Here is a 23326-nt window from a genome sequence, read left to right as displayed (position 1 = left end):
GGCAGAAATTTCAGGCCAACAACTGTTGGTCTTTCCCTTCTCACCTATGAACCTGCAATTTTCTAGAAATCCATTAGAAATCCCATTTACAGGGAAAAAGACAGGTACTAAACTTTCTGTGTAACCCTAGTGGCTCCTCCTTTATCTTATCAAATCCCATTCAATGCACCTCCTAGAACAGTTATATCATCAGAGAAAGAAAAAAAAACCCAAGATTTCTTAGCAAACTTTCGATGTAACTTGAGAGCCACCAACACAAGATATATGGCTAATGAGCCCACTGACACACGTGGGGAGGGGGGTATGTCCTAATTTCTACAGTTCTCTCCCAGAGAAGCCCAGGTCCGTGCTGTTGTGCATGCCCATTTTCTCCTCGGGGGCCTTTCTCCTAAAGCTCATGCTTGAACCTGTAGTATCGTTCATAAAATCTCTAATTCTGCTTCAGACTGGCTTTGCCTAAAATCCCCCTTTTCTGCATCAGATCTTTGGTCAGCTTTGTTGAGGTAACGAAGTGGTAAGAGGGACTCCTAGGCTGTTGAGGGTTGCTGCATTGAGCTAGGTCTCTGTCCTGTTACCACTGACAAAATGGCCCTCCTTCCTCAGCCTGCTGAGTAGCTGGGACTACAGGTTTGCACCACTGAGTCTGGCTTTCATTCTGTTGGCGAGAAGGCTGCATATGCACTTTGTGGAAGACAGAGTACCCTTGTAATCTCTTCATTATCATGTTTTTTTAAGTTTTCCTTTTACCTTAACAAATTGTATACTTTCTTCTCTTAAAATCTAATCATCTATAGCAAATACTACAGCTAAACAAACCTGTCCCTTATTTCTCAACTCTTGTTTGAAATTGCTTAAATGGAAAAGCAAAATCCTTGAACTTCCAGCTACTCTTATAACTGGGTTCTGATTAGTGAAATGTCACTCAGCAAGACATCTCTTCCTGATGCGGTAAAGTCCAACTCAAAACACCCTCTTGAAAATATGTTGTTTTTATCCTAGGTCTCTCCTATTTCCTCTCCCTTTTCCTAGCTGATTATTACCACTCTTTGAGAAGTTTCAGTGAAAACAAGTCTTGAAGAACATCAGGCCTCTTTGCTGCTTGTGCCACAGCTCCAGACACTTGCCCTCTATGTTATTAAAATTAGTTAGATAATGCCATGGTCAGCTGCTCAAAAATCTCTGCATTGTAAGAAACCCCATGGTCTAGCTTACCACCATCTATATTCCCAACACCTAATCATAGTCCTTTGTGTATGAGAGGCATTGGATAAGCACTGAATGAATTTGCAAAAGATTATCTACTAAAGCACATCCATCAAGTACATGTAAATTAGGCAACAGCTCCACTCCAAGCTGATTATTCTTACTTCCTAGCACTGTATAAAATCCCTGAACATTTCAGAAAGACTGGCAAATATCCAAGACAATGAATTGAAAATGTTTTCAATTTAAAAAATAAAGCGGCATAAGTTATTTGAGCCTTGCTTCAAACTGAAAACACTGAATTAAAAAGAAATATTCAAGTATGTATTTGTGCTGAGCAGGCTATGCCAAATAGGCTCACATGCTGGTGTCTCTAAAACCTAAGAACAGACTGAGTAGCAGCACATTCCAGCTCCATCAGTTTCCCTGCTTCAATGTCACCAAGCACACCTGGTCTCACTTGGTAGTCATGACCACATCCGTCACATGTTCTATCTTAATAACTTCACAGTTCACACAGCAGTATTAGGGTCAGAGAAGCTTAAAAGGGTTAAAGATGCCACAGGATTTTAAAAGCAGGTGGTTAGAGGAACAGTTAACAACTTAAGGAGTTTCTGGGTGTAGAGCTCTTAAAGTAAAAGTGAGGCTCTGAGAATCTGTATGGCTTAGCAGTGGGCAGTTTCAAATCAATAGGGTAGAATCATGCTGACGTAACTGTTCAAAGTATGAAGTGGTGAGTCTCGTGCCAAGGCGATGAACCAGTGTTGCCACCAGAACACTCTTAGATGCCCCTCCCTTTTCTATGTTTCAAGAGCGGTTGTCACATCATTTGTTGATCTGGCCCCATTTGATAAACTCGTTTATTTTGTGTTATTTATTGAGACCAACCTCACAACATAGTCGAAATCGTTCTGAATTCTTCTCCCTAGTGCTGGGATAACAGGTCCACACCTACCCTAGCCTAGTGTTCCTGATGTGTCCATGTGCCTCTGATTTGATACGTTCACAGGTGGTAATTTATTAGCATGATTAAGTTGTTCATCAGTCTAGGTCTTATGACTGTGCTGTGAAGCTGGGTAGTAGTTCTCAATAAATTCTCTATTATAGTATTTGGTGGTCATTTGCTTGATCAGAAGACATGTAATTCTACCTTAGTGCTTTCAATCAAATTTAGGTAACTCAGACAAATTAGTGCTTTATGAAATGGAATAAGCCAGTACAAGACACAGGGCAACTTCTAAAGCTATTAATTTATTTATTGTGTATGAGTGTTTTGCCTGCTTTATTTATTAATGTTTTATGAGTGTTTTGCCTTCCTGTGTGCATGCAATGCCTGCAGAGGCCAGAAGGAGGTGACAGATCCCTTGGAACTTGAGTTACAGACAGTTGTTAGCTGTCATATGGGTGCTGGGAACTGAACTCAAGTCCTCTGCAAGAGCAGCCAGTGCTCTTAACCACGTAACCACTTTCCAGACCCTTACAGTATTCTTAAAACAACATCCTGACAACAACAAAAACTCATTATCAATATTCTCTAGAATCATTATCCTAAAATCTAAATGAGAACATGCATCCAAAGAAGCAAGCAAAACGGGGAAATCCTGTCTGAATTCTACATGAAAAGAGGCAGACAGGAGCTCCTATCCCCGAGGGACAGAAGACTGTAGGCCTTCTGGGATGTTACAAAAAGAAAAAGAAAAGCCCCCAAAGCATTATCCTTTCAAAAGAGAGAACTGGGGCTCCCTGGGGCTCCCTGGCTCTCCCACCTCTACACCTGCAAGGTAGTGCATGCTTGTAATCCCAGCACTTGGAAAACTGAAGCAAAACTGAGAATGTGAGGACTACCTGGGGTACGCAGTGAAGACTCTGCTGTGCAGCTCAGTGGTGGTATTACTTGCCAACCACGAACAAGGCCCTGGATTCCAGCCCTGGCACTACAAAAGAGAAAAATGAATTTAAGAACACCTCACAGCAAGGCTGGTAATCTCACCACATGCTCGGGTCAGGGTTTATTATTCTCCCATTTCAAAGGTTGAGGTCTTTTCCCACCAGAGACCAGCATGCCACTGTTCAGTGCCTTAGGGACAAGACCAGGACCTACTGCCAAAGGGGTGACAATGGCATCTTAGTGGGATGGAGAACACAACATATGACCCCACAAAGGAAATTCTTGGACCTTAAATCAAATGGAAATTGCCTTGCTAGGTTTGGGACTTGCTTTAGAACTTGTTATTCTTTATCTGTTCCTGGTCTCTCCTTTGGCAGAAGCGGTATCAATGACTGACCCATCATTGAATTTTGGAAGCATATAACTTTCTGGTTTCACATATTAACTGGGGAGCACTGAGTTAATGTGTTATTTCACATTCTTCACCTGTGATAACACAGCATAAAAATACCTAAATACAGTGACTACTGTTCTGACAGTAACTCCCAGAAAAACAGAAATTGATTTTCAGGAAAAAAAAAAAAAAAAAAGCAGAGGTCTTCAGTGAAAGCTTTAGTTTTTTTTTTGTTTTTGTTTTTGCTTTTTGGCTAAAAACTATGTAAATTACTTTCATTGGCCAAGAAAAAAATGTAACAATTTTTCAAAGGAAAGTTAAAACATCACACTTTCAATTCTTAAATTTTAGTCACTTAGGTCTTTTGTAATTTTTATTATATGTATCCTAGTAGTTCATAATTTTTCAGCTGACTTTTTAAGTCTAAATCAACCTACTGTAATTTATTTTCAATTTAGAAAAGTCTTATTTTTCTGCTTGATATTTAAAATATAGTAATTGTTTTTAAATGTTTATCCATATAATACCTACAGTTGTCTCATGTTCCAGGAGTGGTACAAGGTCATACTTTAAAAAAGACTGCTAGATACAAAATGTGAGAATCACGATGGCTTAAAACCATAGTAAACCTACAAGAAAAAATTCCTATATCAGACTGATTAAATTGCACTAAATATCTTTTTGTTTTTTGAGACAGATTCATATACACAATTGTTCTCAAACTCACTACGTGGCCAAGGATGACCTTGAACTTCTGATCCTCCTGCCTCCACCTCTCAAATGCTAGGATTACCGGTGTGTATCACAATGCCCAGTTTATTGTGGTGCTGGGAATCAAACCCAGGGTTTCATGAATGCTAGGTAACCATTCTACCAACTGAGATACATCCCCAGACCCTAAATAGAACTTGAAGCATTTTTATATTTAAAAATTAAAAATATTGCGAGGCTGAGGCAGGAGGATTGCCACAAGTTTTAGGCCAGCTAGGACTACATTGTGAGTTTCATAACAACCTGAGCTACAGAGTAAAACTGAGCCTGAATAAAAACCAAAACAAAAAGTTAAAAATATAAAGACTTTCAATGATGTTAAAAACAAATTCCTGTTTTTATAATACAGAGCTGAATATAAAATGAATTTTGCTTTTAAAAAGACATTTATATTATCCTAAGTTGTGCAATACAAGTCACTCAATACATGAGGTTAGCCAGGGGTTATAAATGTCAGACAGTCTAATTACTGAAATACGAACCACATAATTTAATGCATAAAGAAATAAATGGATTTCAATAATTTTATTAATTTATTGAACTAAAGTACTTCATCTCTCAGTGACTCTGAAACTAGTGAAAAAAAAAAAGACTCAACTTTAAGCTAGGGGTGTGGCTCAGTGGCAGAGTATTGGCTCCAGGTTTATCCACCGCATCAGAAAAAAAAAAAAAAAAAAGACTCAACTTTGACCAAAGTAATTCATAAAACTTAACACAAGACCAAAATATGCTCTGGTTCCGTTTTCAGTGGTGCACCCATGCAACTGAGTTTTTTATATTTTACATTGCTAAAAGATATTTCTTGATAAGAGAGGAAAGACTCAATTATTCATTAATTGATGAGAGTATTCATCCTAAGAATAGATGGAAAGTATTTCTTTCATTTTTATTTTTTAATATTTTATTTATTTTAATTTATGTGTATGAGTTTATTGTTCTGCACGTGCACCTGTGTCGTGCAATGCCTGAGGAGGTCAGAAGAAGGCATTTGATTACTCTGGAACTGGAGTTACAGATGGTTGTTAGCCACCACATGGGTGCTGGGAATTGAACCTGGGTCCTCTGCAAGAGCAGTCAGTGCTCTTAACCTCTGAGCCATCTCTCCAGCCTGAATATTTGTCTTTCAAAAAACAAAACAAAACAAACAAAAACCACGTCTCAGGGGCTAGGGAGATGGTTCCGTGGGTAAGAGCACTTGTTTTGCAAGCAAGCATGAGGTCCTGAGTTCACATGTCCAGTCCCATGCAGAAAGCTGGGCACGATTACCTGTGCCCATAGCTGTAGCACTGGGGGCAGAGACAGGCAGATCCCGGCAGCTGGCTGCCTTGCCAAGAGCCAAAACAATGAAACCCAGTCTCAAGACAATAAGGCAGAGATAAACAGAGGAAGACACCTGATATTCTGCCTTCACATATGCCCATAGAATGCACTAGCATGCTTGTAGGCATGCAACACCACACACACACACACACACACACACACACACACCTCTACCTGGGTGTGGTAACTTGTGCCTATAATTCTAGCACAAGACAGCCTGAGGCATAAAAACTGCTGCAAGTTCAAGACCTGCCTGAGCTACCTGGTGAGCCTCAGGACAGCGTGGGCTATACCTTCCTCAAAACCCAAAACAAACATGCCTTTGACCTTCATTGCAAGGTTCCTTATTTATTTATTTATTTATTTATTTATTTATTTATTTATTTATATATTTATTGGCTACTATCTTTCACAAATGTACTTTACTATGGATCTGATGGCATCTTTGTCCATCAACATTTGTCTCTTACAGGAAATGGGAGAAGCATAACAGAGTTCTCTAGGCAAACTTGAGTGGAGGAAGAGGCCTATGGAGCACCAAAATCACCTTTTCCTTATGAAATCCCTGCAGACTCTGGCTAGGGTGCCTGACAGCTGTTGCCCAGAGCTCAGCATCAGCTTCAAAGGCCTTCCAAAAGCCTGACTGATGTACTGATTACACCTTAGGAACCGGATTCTTAGGCCTTAAGAGAATACTTGTATACTGGCAATCATTATTTTCTAGGTTTAATAAAGTATTGACTTATTTAAGTGTTTTATAAAAGAAAGTGTATAAAAGGAAATTTATTATAATCAAATAAAGTCATAACAGAGTTGAATATTTATTTGTCTTTCCCCTGTAAAAGCACTCAATATGTAAGAAAAACAAACCAAGTGATGAGACTTTGGTTTTTAAATATAGCCATTTTTGAAAAGTGAAAAGGTTTCTGTTTTCAATGATAACAAGTAAGACACTATTTTAAAACTACCATTTAAAAATTAGTATTTGAAGAAATGTATAGTATATTAACATGATGTGTTCAACAGAATGGATACATATCTGAATGCCAATCTGAATATGGGAGACACAGATGCGTTAAAAATCACACCAGAAAACTAAATGTTCTTGTTTTATAAAAAGTACTTTGAAATAAAAAAGAACTTGCTAGTAAACCTCGTAAAGCTTCACACATGGGATTTATAAAAATATAAATAAAAATCCCTACCTACCCCATCCCCACAAAGAAGTAACAAAAGGAGACAAAATGTGGTCAGTTTGAGTAGAGCCATTACAGGCCCACACATTTCTGTGCTACATGGGAAGCCTGGATACACAGTCAGTATTAACTTCCTAAAGTGCATCTTTTGAAGATCTAATAAAATTGCAATCTCAAATATAAAACACTTAACACAGACATGCAATAACAAAACCAAATCATAATAGTGTAACGTTTTTAAAACTACTTTTAAAACTTTTGATCCACCAAAGAATAAAGACATCAAATACAGCAGGCATTTTCATTCTCCAAGAGTGTGCATTATATGCTCTTGTTATGTGGCAAATCTTTTGGAGTCGAACAAAAATAATGCAGTCTACACAACATTTCTTCTGTCAACATAATATGATTCCTCGGCAGAACAGTAAAGTGCAGAGGAAGAATTAGATTTTTGGAAGTTTTGGTGCATTAACCACAGGATTTGCTTCCTGCAAGTATTTCCTCCCTGTACTCTTGTAATCATAGGTGCAGCTGTGAGTTTCTGCATAGCGATGAGATGCACAGAAGTTGTTTCCACATCTAAAGCACAAAAAAAGTTTATATGAATAGTCACATTTCCATGGAAGGCTTTAGGAGAGAGGAGCTTGACCTCAGGCAATTCAACAAAAGCCCTCTGGACCTCCTCAGCAATTTCAGCCATTTCCCTTCCGTGAATAAGGAGGTGCCCCCAAAGAACAAGTTAATCATGTACAAATGGCAGTTTACAATGAAGAATTCATTAGGGAATGAAATAGGCATATAGACCTTTATGAAGTAACCTGAAAAGCTGATAAAACATGTCGACCATCTCTCTCAAACCCAGCCAATGTGAATTCTAAGAAATTCAGGCTCATGAGAAAACTGGGTAATATAAAATTGAACTATGCCATGAGAAAACTTAACATGTTTCTAGCAAAATGGCTCAGCGGTTAAGAGCACTGACTGCTCTTGCAGAGGATGGTGGTTCGATTCCCAGCACCCACATGGTGGCTACGAACTGTCCTTAACTCCAGTTCCAGGGAATCTGATGCCCTCTTCTGACCTCGGCGGCATTGCACGACACAGGTGCACTTACCTACATGCAGGCAATATACATTCATACACATAAAATAAAAATAATAAAATATTTAATTTTAAATATTTTATTATTTTTTATTTTATGTGTATGAGTGTATTGCCTGCATGTATGTGAGTATACCCATGTCATGCATTGCCATGGAGGTCAGAAGAGGGCTTCAGAATCCCTTGGTACTAGAGTTAAGAATGGTTCCTAGCCATCACGTATGTGGGTGCTGGGAATCGAACCCGGGTCCTCTGCAAGAGCAATCAGTGCTCTTAACTGCTGAGCCATCTCTCCAGTCCCCAAAATAAAAATTTTATGTGAACACAATATACTCTAAAAGTCACAATTCTTTTCAGTGTATGCCCTCACACTAAGGGCAGACACCAACCATTCTTGGAGGATATCAATCAATGCTAATGAAAGTCATAATTATGAGAAGACAAAAATTGTTATTTAAAAATAAAACATAGTATATTAACTTTCACATTTAGTTTTTGTTGTTGTTGTTGTTGTTGTTCAGTTTAAAATAGAATCTTGGAGGAGGGGCTCTTCCAAGAAGTATTTAAATGAGATCAAATGACTTAAATCTCCTAGTTTAATGGGCAGTGGAGGATCTACTTCTGCCTTCTGGAAACTTTTGAGCTATTTCTTTCCAGCCAATTAGGAATTTAACTGAGAGTTGCTATTAAAACATTGTTTTGATGCCCTAAATGGCTAATGTAAGCAATGTTTGATTCTGCATAATCCCCACACTGAGTCACTGAAGAGAAAGCATCTCAGCTTCTCCAGCTGGCCAACCTGCCTGCATTTGAAGCTAGTAGCCAGTCCTGTTTTCTTTCCACAAAGAAAACAATGTTTTGCTATTTTCCTCTTTGTTTGAAGAAGGGCTTTCACAGGTGGAAGGCGATGGGTACTTTCTCCTGTTTAGAGAAAGAGCAGCGTGATTAGTAGAAGCACAAAATTCTAAATGTGAACTACTACTAAAATTCCTGTCAATATAAATCTACACCATGCAGATTTAATTTGTAATTATCAGAAATTATTTATGGACTCTACAAGTGAAGTGGCAGTAAACTTTTTCTTAAAGATGTGAAAAGTTTCTACTGATGGGGTACTGGATTTTTTTGGATTTTCTTGTACACACTACTTTTCTGATTACACCTAAGGGTAATCAACCTAAACAAAGTACATCAAACACTAAAGAGAATTAAGGAAAACATCTGGTTTTTCAAGTCCTAGCTGATAAAGTCCTATCTGATAAGCCCTCTGGAAACAATATAATCATTCTCTTTGTCAATCAAGGAGCACCAAAAGTATCATGAAACTGGTTGTTTACATCACAGAATTAAATCTGTCAACAATGAACAAGTCACTTACTCCTTTCAAATTTCAATGTGAGTGCCTTTAAGAATAACAGAACATGGACCATGGGGGCTACCGAGAGGGCTCAGTGGGTAAAGATGATCCCTGGGACCCACAAGGTGGACGAGAACTGACACCCACAGTGTCTCTGACTTCTACAAGGTATGTGCCCCACTCTTCCCAAACACACACACACACACACACACACACACACACACACACACACAATGTAAGAAACACACACATACAAAAATGTAATAAAAAATGTTAAAGTGCAGTTAAAGGTAAAAGATTTATATGATCTGAAATCAGAGTTTCAAGAGGAAATGTTGGAAGTGGGGACATGTTGAAATGGAGAGTTGCTTGGGGAAAATGGGAGGTAGATATGATAGTATTTCATCGTATATTTGCCTGAAAATCTTAAAAAATGAAAAAATTTGAAAAGAAATGAGTATGTTATTATCTATGTTATCTATGTTACTAAGTACTTTAAGGACAAATCAGTTTACACATTATCATATGTTATATAAAATAGATCATCAATAGTGACTAAGTGTATATCAATTTCTCAGCACTACTAGCTTTCCATAAATATATACTAAATTCCCTATCAATCACTGTAACAAATTGTTTTGTCCTAAAAATAAGAGCATATGTTATAATGAAGGAAATAAATTAATCTTTTTTTTTTTTTTTGGTGTTTTTGAGACAGGGTCTCTCTGTTTCCCCAGCTGTCCTGGAACTCACAGTATAGACCAGGCTGGCCTCAAACTCACAGAGATCCTCCTGCCTCTGCCTCCCAAGTGCTGGGATTAAAGGCATGTGCCACCATGCCCAGCAGGAAATAAATTAATCTTTAATTGCCAAATTATACATATTTAGAGCTGACCAAACTATTAACAGCCTCTAGGCCATAAGTAAAGAAGCTCAAAGTTATTATCCATAGCTGCTGAAAAAGAACAGTATGGGGCTGGAGAGATGGTTCAGTGGTTAAGAGCACTGGCTGCTCTTGCAGAGGACCTGGGTTCAATTCCCAGCCCACGTGGTGGCTAATACACATAAAATAAAAATAACAAATAAAATATTTTTAAAAATAATAGCACAGGGGGCTGGAGAGATGACTCAGTGGTTAAGAACACTGGTAGTTCTTGCAGAAGACCCGGGTTCAAATCCTAGCACCCACATGGCAGCTAACAACTGTCTGTAACTCCAGGGGATCTGACAGCCTCTTCTGACCTCTGTGGGCATTGCACGACATGGGTGCACTTACCTACATGCAGGCAATACATGCATACATATACAATAAAAAATAATAACTAAAAATTTAAAAAAGAACAGTACAAATACAAAAAGATGTCTGTTGGAACTCAAGGACCAAGAAAGAAGAAACAAAGGCAGCAAGAACAAGTGTTGGAAGTGGGGGGAGGACCATCAATGGTGTGTACCCACTCTCCATTGACAAAAGAGGGGAACTTTGGATTAATATTTGGTAGCTACAGCTTTGGGAAGTCCTTATCAAAATAATATAAAAATACTTAAAATTAATAGACACTATGCCTTTTGTTATAATGCAAATTGGGTGCTGTGAGCCCAGCAAAATTAAGTCTGCTCTATTACCAGTCTGAAGGTACTTCTAGTTCTTACACAAAAGTAAAGTTAAAATTTGAAACAATCAACTGAAAGGCCCTAATGATGCCAGGCACCAATTCAGTTAACAGAAACCTTCTTTCTCCACTGCTACTAGAAGTACCAAACCATTTCACAAAAATGATACAGTGCTTTCTACTTCTTAAAAAATAATAGAGAACTGGGAGAGATGCTTAGAGGTATAACACGTGCTAAGCATTGATATGGCCCTGTGCTCAATCTCCAGTACCAAAATAAGTAAATGACCTACTGCACAGGACACAGAGGGAAAGGGTCTATTACAGAACAGCCAATGTGAGCTGATCTGCTACTAAGTGTCTTTGAAATTCCAACGTAGTACATTCTGTCTTAATTGATAGTGGAAAATATGTTGATAACTTAGTTCAGTACAGTCACATGGTCATTATTGTCTTTCTTTTGGAAAGGCTTACCTCAGTGATTTTTACTTTTTTCCTGGCAGTAGTCCTGTATGTTCAGAGATAGAGAACACATTTGTGACAAATACGAGGAACACAAAAACAGAAGGGCAATCGTCTTCTATGAGACATTTCCATGGAGCCTTCTATCCATTATTCAGAGATGGCCAGTGATTAGCCATCTCATCTATGCTAGGAACCATTACAATATCATTCTAATACTGCTTTAACTGGTATTCAAGGTCTTGTATGTACAGCATGATACCAGTCTAACTTTCCAGAGTAATTTCATGCCATTTGCCATTTTAAACACTCCCTTGAATAAGGTACCTTGAATCTCCAGGTACTGGAGATTGAGCACAGAGCCACTTGAAGAAGAATTTCTTCTCCTAGCAAAATGCTACCTATCCTGTAAGATACTGCCAATCATCACCTGCTTTCTGAGGTTTTCTGTCCAATGTGTATCAAATACACAATAGAGAGAAAAGAAGCAATGTTGAGCTGAAGGGCTACTTTGTAGAGTATGTTCAAAGATATTTGGACTAGTTCACTTCTTTCATGTTTCCTTATCTGATCTAATGCAATGATTTATGCAACAGAAATCCAAAAGTAACAAATTGATGTTCCAGATGCAAGTTTGGCAGTCAGATGTTTACAGCTGATGGTGCCACTATAATATGGATAGCATTTCTAAGAGGTGCCTGATAATAAAGATCAGTAAAGGAACATGGCAATTCTGTAGAATCTTCTAGGTACCCAGGACTACAGAGTTATAACCGTGAAACAGCAACAGGTTCAATAGGCTCTAGTTTGAAAAATTATAGGCGGCACTTGATGCCTTGAACCCATGTTATATCAAAAAACAAGAGTGCTACATGGAATGGTGCTGGTCAACCTGATAGCTACATGTAGATTTCCCCCCCTCTCCCCTTGTGCACAAAACTCAGCTCTAGATGGATCAAAGACCTCAATGTAAGATATGATTACTCTCAATGTGTAGAGGAGAAACTAGGGAACACACTGGAACTCACAGGCACAGGGAAGGAATTCTCGCACACGACACTGATAGAACGGGCATTAACTGACAATGGGGAACACATGAAACTCAAAAGCTTCTGTACAGCGAAGGACACCGTCATTCAAGACACAGCTTACAAAATGCCAAAAATCTTTGCCAACTGTACATCTGACAGAGGGTTTGTATCTAGAAAATACAAAGAACTAAAAGAAAAAGAAACATCAAAACAATAAACAACCTAATTAAACATGGAAGAAAAATACATTTGCTTGACTTTCAGTAAGTTCTATTTGGAAAAGAGCTTGAATTATTTCATGATAAAAGAACTGATAATGTTTTTCAAAAATTTAAAAGGCTAAAATATTTTTTAACTTTAAAAAAATTTTTATTTATTATTTTTATTTTATGTGTATGTGTGTATTGCCTGCATGTAGGTAAGTATACCCAGGTCATGCAATGCCCACAAAGGTCAGAAGAGGCTGTTGGATCCCCTGGAACTGGAGTTAGAGACAGCTGTTAGCTGCCATGTGGGTGCTGGGATTTGAACCTGGGTCTTCTGCAAGAACAACCAGTGTTCTTAACTGCTGAGCCATCTCTCCAGCCCCAAGGCAAAAATATTTCTGATAAATACTGGGTTGCTAAGAAAACAGGGAAAGAAAAACAGAGACTTCTCAAAAGATGAAATGGAAACAAATAAGAAACAGTTAAGAAAATGTTCAACATCTTTAGCCATCAGGAAAATGCAAATTAAGATTCTGAGGGCTAGGCATTGTGGTAATCCCAGCACCCAGGAGGCAGGGACAGTCATATCTCTGTGAGATCAAAGCCAGCCTGGTCTACATAGTGAGTACCAGGCCAGCTGAGGCTATAGGGAGAGACTCTCTCTAAAAGACCAAAAAAAGCGCACAAAAACAAACAACAACAACAACAACAAACCAGGGAAGTGTGTTTAGGAAGCATAAGGACCTGACATCTCCTCCCCTTTTTTTTTTTTTAAACATGACAAAAAAATGCTGGTATGGATGTGGGGAAAGGAGGGTACTCATATTCTTGGGTATATACTCAAATTACTTGTATCCTTTACTACATAGACACCTGATTATCCAAGTTCATTGCTGCTCTATTCACAATAGCCAGGAAATGGAAACAACAGAGATATCCATAAACTGATGAATGGATAATGAAAATGTGGTATATTTAGATAATGGAATATTATTTAGCTGTTAAGAAAAATGAAATTATGAATGCTGCAGATAAACGGATGGAGCTGGAAACACATCCCAAGTTAGGTAATCCAGACCTAGAATGCCAAACGCCACATGTCCTCTCAGCTGCTACCTCTGAATTTTCAGAGATGTGTATTTCAACTGGAAAATCCACAGAGATAGGAAACAGGAAGGTACCATGGGTGGAGGGAGGGCTGCCTGGGAGGGGAGATCAAATCCAGTCATATGAATGGGGAAAGAGAATAAGGGAATTAGGAAGGTTTAAATGGGATGGGGTATGGGAGGGCCAAGTAGAGAGGGGAGTATAGGGAAGGATAACTAACAGAGTTCTTTTGAAGAAGTCATATGGAATCCTACTCCTGTAGAAGCTTCCTGAATATATATATATATATATATATATATATGGAATTACCCTATAATGGGGGGGGCAATGTCCCTACAATTAAAAAGTCCACTGCCAGGAATGGGTTCCCTCTCCTGGGTTGTTGACCAGGGGGGTCCAATTAAACCCTCAAACATTACTGGCTATTGCTACTGTATCTGGTTACCCTCCAGAACTTGATTATAAGACCCTATTGCTGAAGAATCCACATACTTGAATTGTAGAACATGGAAAAATGAAGTTGGTGCTGACCTCGAAGCTTCACCTCTACTGGCTAGCTTTCATAGTGCTGGAAGGTGCTGTGGCACACTACCAGAAAAGTAACCATTTCTCTTACCCAGCTATGACCCCTGTGATCTACATTAATGACTAACCTGGCAAGATGCACCCTCTGGTACATAGTGGCACAAATGTTATAGGAGTAACCTATCACTTTCTGATCAGATTTAAGGACTGCTTCACAGAATGGAACCCATTTCTGGCACTGTTACTGGGGCCAAGAACCTGTAGTTAGACAAGACACAGGTCCTAGGGCAGAACCTGCTACTACTATTCTGCTAAACGGACGTAACATTAAACACACTTCTACTGACTTACTGTTGTACCCACTGATTAGTGTATCTCTCACCTCACACCAGAGATGCTTCTCCTTAAGGCATGTGTTGATCAAATAAAGAGACTCACAACTAGTCAATGTGTAGAGAAGAGCACTGTGGAGTGTTCAGCCCTAAATGAGGCATCTTATCACACCCCTTCCCTCCTGCAAAGGCTCAGGGAGTACAACATAAAAGGAAGAAGAAAGATTTTAAGAGCCAGAGGTGGTCAGTGACTACAATGAAACTGTCTTTTCCAGACACAAAAGGGAAGTTGCACATATGAACCATAGTGGTTGTCACAGCATATACAAGACCTACGCAAGCCCGAGCAAGGAGGGGATAGGCAAGCCTAAAGCCCAGCACTAGCTGAGAAACTACTGGCAACTGATAGATACTAGGAGAGGGAAAGGTAAATCAGTGATCTTCAAAAGATGTTGCTATTTTAAAAAAAAAGCTTTCTTACGTGTATTAGTTTATTTTGAGGTGGGGAGGTATACATGTGCCACAGTGCACATGTGGAGGTCAGAGGACAACTTGTAGGAGTCAGTTCTCTCCTTCCATCATGTGGGTCCTGGGGATCAAACTCAGATCACCAAGCTGACAGCAAGCACCTTTACCCACTGAGCCATCTCACTGGTCCTCAAAAGATGTTTTCAAGAGAATAGAAAGGCCATTCACAGACTAGAGAAGTCAAAAAACCCAACCTGAATCAAAATTAGATAAATGACAGAAACAGACATTTTTCCAAAGAAGATATACAAATACCTAATAAGCACATTATGCAACTGGTATCACTAATTAGGGAATCAGTATCGCTCATCATTATAGAAATACACACATAAAAAAACACCAACAACATAGTAACATATCATCTCGTACTCATTCCATCACTAAAAAACAAAACAAAAACAAAAACAAAAATCCCACAAATCAGAAAACAAGGTGTTGACAAGCAAGGATGTGGAGAAACCAGAATCCTTACATATGGTTAGAAGAATTGGTATCATGGTATAGGAAAGCTATATAGTGGTTCTTAATTAAAGAATAACATACTGTGATGAAACAGCAATTTTGCTTTTGAATATATACCCAAAGGAACTGAAGGGGTATCTAAATGAGGAACCGTGGCACTCTTATTCACAACAGCATTCCTCACAGAAGCTAAAATGTGCTAGAAAACCAAGTATGTAACTGACTGACAAACTGAGATGCAAACAACCGAATATATCCAGCCTTAACTATCTCCACTCCTTTTCAACATAGTGCTTGAAACTCTTGCTAGAGCAATAAAACAAGAGAAGGAAATTAAAGGAGTAATAATTGGAAAAGAAGTCAAATTAACCCTTTTTGCAGATGATATGACACTGTATCTAAGAGATCCCAAAAATTCCACCAGAAAGATTCCATCAGAAAGTGATCAACACTTTCAGTATAGTGGCAGGTTACAAAATTAATCTACAAAAATCAGTAGCCTTTCTATATATCAACAACAAGCAATTGGAGAAAAGTACAGGGAAACCCTCCCATTCACAATAGCCCCCCCAAAATACACACACACACACACAATATCTTGGAATGAACCTGACCAACAAAAATTCTAAATCTTTAAATTCTAAATCTTTAAATTCTACAATGAGAAAATTTAAATCTTTAAAGAAAGAGATTGAGGAAGACACCAGGAGATGGAAGGACCTCCCATGTTCATGGATTGGAAGAATTAATATTGTGAAAATGACCATCTTATCAAAAGCAATATATAGATTAAATGCAATCCCAATCAAAATTCCCATGACATACTTCACAGAATTAGAAAAAAAAAACCATCCTTAAATCCATATGGAAGCACAAAAGACCCCGATAGTCAAAGCAACCCTGAGCACAAAGAGCAATGCTGGGGGTATTACTATACTAGATCTCAAAGTGTACTACAGAACTAGAGTCATAAAAACAGTGTGGTACTGGCACAAAAATAGACACATAGATCAATGGAACATCACTGAAGACCAAAACCTAAGTACATGCAATTTCAGCCACCTGATATTTGACAAAGGTGCTAAGAACACACAATGGAGGAAAGACAGCATCTTCAACAAATGGTGCTCGCAAAACTGGATCTCAACCTGTACAAGAATGAAACTAGATCCTTATCTTCCACCCTGCACAAAAGTGAACTCCAAATGGATCAGAGACCTCAATGTGAAACTCAAAACTCTGAAACTATTAGAAGAAAACATTCGCAGTAACCTACCAGATATAGGTAGAGGAAAGGACTTTCTAAATTGGACACGAGTTGCTCAGGAATTAAGGTCAGCAATCAACAAGTGGGACCTCATTAAAAAGCTTCTGTACAGCAAAAGAAACAATCAAGAAAGTGAAGAGAAAACCCAGAGAGTGGGAAAAAATCTTCACCAGTGACACATCTAACAGAGGTTTAACATCCAGAATATATAAAGAACTTAAAAAACAAAGAACCAAGAAAACAATAATGGCCCAATTAAAAGATAGGCTAAAAATCTAAACAGGGAGTTCCCAAAGGAATGAATAAAGATAGCTAAGAAACATCTTTAAAAGTGTTCAATATTGTTAACAATTACAGAAATACAAATTAAAACCTCCTTAAGATTTCACCTTACCCCAGTCAGACTGGCTAAGATCAAAAGAACAAATGATACCAAATGCTAGCGAGGATATGGCAAAAGGGAAACGCTCCTTCACTGCTGGTGGAATTGCAAACTCGTGCAACCCCTATGGAAAGCAGTGTGGAGAACTCTTAAAAAACTAAAAATGGCTGGGCGTGGTGGCGCACGCCTTTAATTCCAGCACTCGGGAGGCAGAGGCAGGTGGATCTCTGTGAGTTCAAGGCCAGCCTGGTCTACATAGTGAGTTCCAGGACAGTTGGGGCTACAGGGAGACCCTGTCTCAAAAAGACAAAAATAAATAAATAAAAAACCTAAAAATGAACCTACCATATGACCCAGTTATACCACTCCTTAGCATATACCCAAAGAACTCATCCTATTGCAGAGACACTTATACAACATATTTGTTGCTGCTCTTTTCACAATAGCTAAGAGATGGAAGCAACCTAAGTGCCCTTCTATTGGTTCAGTGGTTAACGAAAATGTGGTACATTTACACAATGGAGTTCTACTCAGCAGAAAAGAAAGATGAAACAATGAAAATTTGCAGGCAAGTGGATGGAACTAGAAACTGTTATACTAAGTGAGGTTAACACAGGCTCAGAAAGACAAACAACAGATGTTCTCCCTCATATGTGGATCCTAGCACCAATTCCTTATAATAGATGGAATCCCACCTAAATGGGCCAACAGCCAATGGAAAACAGATGATGCAGAGACCCGAAAGTTCAGTGCCTTGCCACAACGGGAGGAAGATCATTCCACACCTATCATCCCCTCTAAGGCTCAGGGACTTTGGGGGAAGAGGTTGGAGGAAAGAATGTAAAAGGCAGAAGAAGGGGTGGAGTGTTAACTGGAAGTGGACCACTATGCCTGTAAGCTATAGTCACACCTCCTTCCTATGCTCTTCAATGAGGTGAGGGGGGAGTCAGCTTCCCCTCCCACCCAATCAGTTGACCTTAGCTGCATGTAGGAGAGGGGGGGGCTCAGGATATATAAGCCCAGCCGCTAAGAGGCGCCTCTCTCACCATTTCGTGGGGCTGTCAGGAAGTCACAGGATCTATATTTGAATGTGGACTTTCCAGCATAGTGTGCCTCACACTCTTCTGTAAATAAACCCCCACCCTATGCTCTGTTAGCAAGACCAATAATGAGAGAGAGAGAGAGAGAGAGAGACAGAGACAGAGACAGAGACAGAGACAGAGACTAATGGAAACCTTCATTATTCCACCAAGATTGACCCTATGTGGGGAAATCCTTTGGTCTTTGATTTCTCATTCCTATCTTCACCCCTTAAACCTCACTGTAAATGTATTTTTTATGTAACCTGATTTATTTCAGAAAAATGTTTTAAAAACTGCCTCTCTTTGGAATAAAAATAAAATTAAAAAGAATTCTGACACATGTAATAATGTAGATAAACCCTGACAACATCATGATTAGTGAAATATGTCATCCCCCAAAACAAATGCTTCTGTGAGGCTATGAGGTCTTTAGTCGTATTGTGGAGACAGAAACAGCAGCTGCCAAGGAGTAGGGTGGGTGGGAAGTAAGAGATTACTGAGCTTTTACGTTGTTGTTGTTTTTGATCCTTCTTTGGGACTAGGCCTTTAACTCTGGGCGCATGCATTCTCCTGCCTCAGTCTCTTAGCCTCAGCCTCCCCATAGCTGGAAGTACAGGCACATACTACCATGTTTACCAGAAGTAAATTTTTAGTGAATAAAGAACTTCAAAATTCAAATAAAGAATTTCTGGCAAATAGGGGCTGGAGAGATGGCTCAGCGGTTAAGAACACTGGTTGTTCTTGCAGAAGACCCGGGTTCAAATCCCAGCACCCACATGGCAGCTAACAACTGTCTGTAACTCCAGTTCCAGGGGATCCGACAGCCTCTTCTGTCCTCCACGGGCATTGCATGACATGGGTGCACTTACCTACACACAGGCAATACATACATATACATAAAATAAAAATAATAAAAATATTTTTTTTAAAGTTTAAAAATTTTCTGGCAAATGAACACTTCCAGAAAACCAGTAGCAGACATTGGATGTGGTTGCTTTACAACAGGAATGTACTTAATGCTATTGAACTATAGATTTAAAAATAATCTAAAGGCCAGGATTGGTGGGCATGTGTATACTCCAGCATTTGACAGGCGGAGGCAGGAGAACCTTGGCTTTCCAGACAGCCTAAGCTACATAGTGGGACCCTGCCTCAAATAAGTAAACTGTTTACTTGGTCATTATTGCAGATGCCTTTAATCCCAGCACTTGGGAGGTATAAGTGGAAGGATTGGGATTTCAAGGCATCCTCAGCTATGTTATGAGCTTGAAGCAAGCCTGAGCTGCAAGGGACCCTGTCCCAAACAATAGCAAACAAAGAATAGTTAAGAATTTTTATGTGCACATTACCATAGTGAGAAAAGTGAAAAGAACAGGTGGGTATACTAACACCATACATCTTTAGGCCTCACAAAGGAATGGGAAACAAATGTCAAGTGTGTTTTAAAAAGCATAAAACTCACACGACAACCATGACAAATTATCTTCAAACTCTGGGATGACAAAGGTGGTGCTTCCTTGCTGAGTTTACCACCAGTGAACTGGGTATTAAAGTGTAAAAGGAGGAGATCTCAAAGGCTTCCCTCATCCTGGAACATCATGCTCAGCCAGGGCATCTTCAGTGCACTAGCATGGAAAACATATGCTACTCAGCCAGTTCTGCCACACCTTAGGAAGGGCTGCACCTACAGATTGTCCTTTCCTGAATTCATCAAAAAGGGATTCTTACCACTCCCCTTGATATTGGATCAAGATATTAAATGTTCATAGCCCACCCAGCAGCCCACTTGTGCTCCCCAGGGGTTCTGGTTCCTCTAAGGGGCAGGGCCTGCCACAGAGAATGGATGGCGGAGGGGCTTCTGGGAGCCATCTTGGGATGGAAGCCGCAAGCCAGGGAAGAACAGTGGCGGTCATAGAGAGATGACCCCAGGGAGGAGTGGACCCGAGAGGGGGCATTTACTGATCTGGGATGAGACTGCGGGCCCAAGATATGTGGGCAAAAGTTAACAGAAACTATGGGCAGCTGCGGGAGCATCTGAAGTGGCGGGCTCTGAGCCGGGGTGCAAGAGTGCTTGTCTCTGTGTAAGTTCCCCCATTTACCCCCTTCCTATGCTAGGGCATAAACCATAATAAATTCACATAAAAATATATGGTTTGTCTGATCGTGAAAGAGACCCCAAAAGAACTCTGGTGACACCATTATAACTTTAAAATGGCTAGCCCCAGGTGAAGGTGTTAATTCTTCAACCCTTTGTTTTTACATAGACCACACTTCTTTCCAGACATGAAATACCAACTTCAAACTGATTTTTCCTATGTTAATTTTTTCCTGTTACAGTATGCTAATACTATAATTATTCTTATATTAATTTCAAAATTATCTGCAGCTTACCTACTTTTTTCCCTGTTGTTGCATTATTTCCATTCATTCCAATACCACGTGCAGACTACAATGAAAACACGAAACACCTTCAGAGGTAAGTCAACGGAGAACAGATCAAGCCTAAAACACTTGTATTTTATTACTAAGATAGCGATGAGCTGCCATTGTAAATTATTTAATCTATTTTTTTAAGCTAACTTGGAACCTAATCTTGCTTCTAACACTATTGTGGTTTATTAAAAAATTCATGGCTCAGATAAGAATTCTTAACACTGGGGCTGGAGAGATGGCTCAGCGGTTAAGAACAGTGACTGTTCTTGCAGAAGACCCGGGTTTGAATCCCAGCACCCACATGGCAGCTAACAACTGTCTGTAACTCCAGTTCCAGGGGATCTGACGGCCTCTTCTGTCCTCGGTGGGCACTGCATGACACTGGTACGCTTACCTACATGCAGGCAATACACGCATAGACATAAAAAATATATATATATATTTTAAAAAGTTCTTAACACTCAGGAAAGGCCTTAATGAAAAACATAGACTAGCACTGGCCATGGTGGTGATGCCTGTAGCACTTCAAAACTATAAGCAGGATCATAATTCAAGGTCATCATCTGCTACATAGCCAAACTAGGCCAGCTTGGGCTACATGAGAAACCACTCTCAAAACAACAAAACAAAAACAAAACATAACCAAAATAAAAAAAGATTTCCTACAATCTAGATAAATATTTTCAGAGAAATTCATGGGGAAAAAATATATTAGCTTTAGGCATCCTTACTTATGTAAAAACAAACAAAAAAGTCAATTTTAAAACGGGCATTCATTCACTGCAAGGATAACTAGGAATTACACTGAAAAGAAAATACTTACTAGAAAAAATTCTGTAGGTTCTGACTGGGGAGAACTCCTAATACTTTCATCCTGAAAATGTTGGAGGTTTGCACACAGCCCAATTCCTGAGGGCCGAAACCGGCCTGCCCCACGTATACTCTGTAAACCATCTCTGCTTGCACACCGTGCCAATGAAGCCAAAAGACCAGAATTATTTACACGACCAATAGGCCCTATGGAAGCTTTGTTGGCTATTTCTGTGGTATCCCGAGCTTCAACTTTGGAAACAGTATCAGATCTTTTTCCAGGTGAACCGACTTTAACAGCTCGAAGGCGAGCAGTCCTGGAGAAGGAGGCATCTGCTATGGGCCGAGTGTCCAGTTCTCGGAGCGCGTTCTGCGAGGTGCAGGGTGGGAGGTTTCCAGACTCAAAGCATTTTGACTGGCTCTGAGGCTTCCGCAGAGAATTATGCAGTGCCACTGGGGCGGCGCAGAGCAGCCCGGACAGGAGTCTGCTCCTGTGCGAGCCCGCTTCGCGGTGGCCGAGCCCCGCCCTGTGCCCTGGCTCGCTGCTCCGGGCTCCCGCCATCTGGTTCAGACGCTGCTCCGCTACTCTCAGCCCCACCTCTCCATAGGTGAGCCGGCACTCTGGACCTGCCTCCCCTACTCCTTCCAAACCGCTACTCTGCTCATCACCATTTTCTTCTGCAAACCAGACAAAGGGACCTACTTCTGGTAGGAGTGCTTCCTCGGGCACGCACTCTTCTGAAGGCGGAAAAAGGACCGAGTCGTCCTCATTACTAGATGGCAAGTTCCCTGAAAAGTGCTTTGTCTGCCAAGGCAGAGATGATCCGAGATGAAGGGCAGAATCGGCAAGCGCTTTGTCATTCTCGGATTCTACAAGGGTCAGCTGAGGTAGCAGTCGGGTGCTATCAGTGCGATGGGGCAGGGTGCTAATCTCCCTGTTACCAACCTCCTTCAGCAGCTGGTTTCTGAGAGATGATACAGGCCTATCAGCAGGGGCCTGAGCTGCTGAACTTGCGCCCGCATTCCTGCATGTTTCCGGGAGATATGCATTCCCAGGAGAAGGTAGACAAGATTGCCCAATGTGAGGCAGGACTCTCAACAATCTGTGACGAGCGGCTGCTGTGGAAGTGCTAGAAGGTCGAGGGGCTACAGGCGGGTGAGGATGGACCTTGATAACTTTCTTAGGCTATAAGAAAAGAGTGAAGATGTAATTCTTTACACAGTCATCTCTGTCCATTTACAAAAATTAATGGAGAGAATATTACTTAACATAACACATTGGCCCTTTTAGTGCCTTAATTTAAAATGCTTAATAAAGCTGGGTGTGGTGGCACACACTCCTAGTCCAGCAGTGGAAGGCTGAGGTATGATGGCTATCATGTGTTTGAGGGCAGTGTGGTCTACAGAGTCCACTCCAGACTAGCCTGGGCTACAGAGTGAGGCCTTGCCTTAATACGAAACAAAACAGTCAATGAAATGTTTTCAAATATTAAGATTTTTAAGATTATGACTGAGAAGGATTTATTGAGTATAAGTTTCTGAAGATGTTAAAATAATTGTTTTATTTTCCTCACTATTAATTATTTCTTAGGTTTTTACTAAGAAGAAAATATTGATTATATTAGGTATGACACTGCTGACCTCTTTTGGATAACAATGTTTCCTAATACGATGGCTGTTCATATAGAGGGTAATCTGAAAGAGTCAGCGTGACTGAAGTGCTGACCTTAACTTACATTTCAGGAGGTTCCTATTGACCTTAACTGATCAGAGTGGCTGTTGTGCCTCAAATGCTTATGCAAACAACATTATGAACACATGCTTTTCTTCTGAGATTCTGAAATTTACATATATATATA

At 39.9% G+C, this 23326-nt stretch overlaps 1 protein-coding gene across 15 annotated transcripts in view; it reads right to left on the bottom strand.

Moving 5' to 3' along the window:
- Positions 1–5982: 5982 nt before the first annotated feature.
- Positions 5983–23326, bottom strand: part of Zfand4 (zinc finger AN1-type containing 4) — a 92523-nt gene continuing 75179 nt past the window's right edge. For 13 of the 15 annotated variants that reach the window (XM_029565725.1, XM_008837727.3, XM_029565727.1 and 10 more), the window contains 4 exons: positions 21481–22653; positions 20616–20670; positions 8677–8794; positions 5983–7351 (listed from right to left, as the gene is read on the bottom strand). In XM_029565725.1, the coding sequence (XP_029421585.1) occupies positions 7216–7351; positions 8677–8794; positions 20616–20670; positions 21481–22653 (1482 nt within the window). In that variant the 3' untranslated portion in view covers positions 5983–7215. Of the gene's footprint in view, positions 7352–8647; positions 8795–20615; positions 20671–21480; positions 22654–23326 lie in introns of those variants that run through there. The other 2 variants (XR_003850291.1, XM_029565733.1) reach the window with 2 other exon arrangements.

Source organism: Nannospalax galili, unplaced genomic scaffold (genome assembly GCF_000622305.1).
Source record: "Nannospalax galili isolate Female #2095 unplaced genomic scaffold, S.galili_v1.0 scaffold2819, whole genome shotgun sequence".
In the NCBI taxonomy this organism is placed as follows: domain Eukaryota; kingdom Metazoa; phylum Chordata; class Mammalia; order Rodentia; family Spalacidae; genus Nannospalax; species Nannospalax galili.
This window is presented reverse-complemented; position numbering and strand designations above follow the sequence as displayed.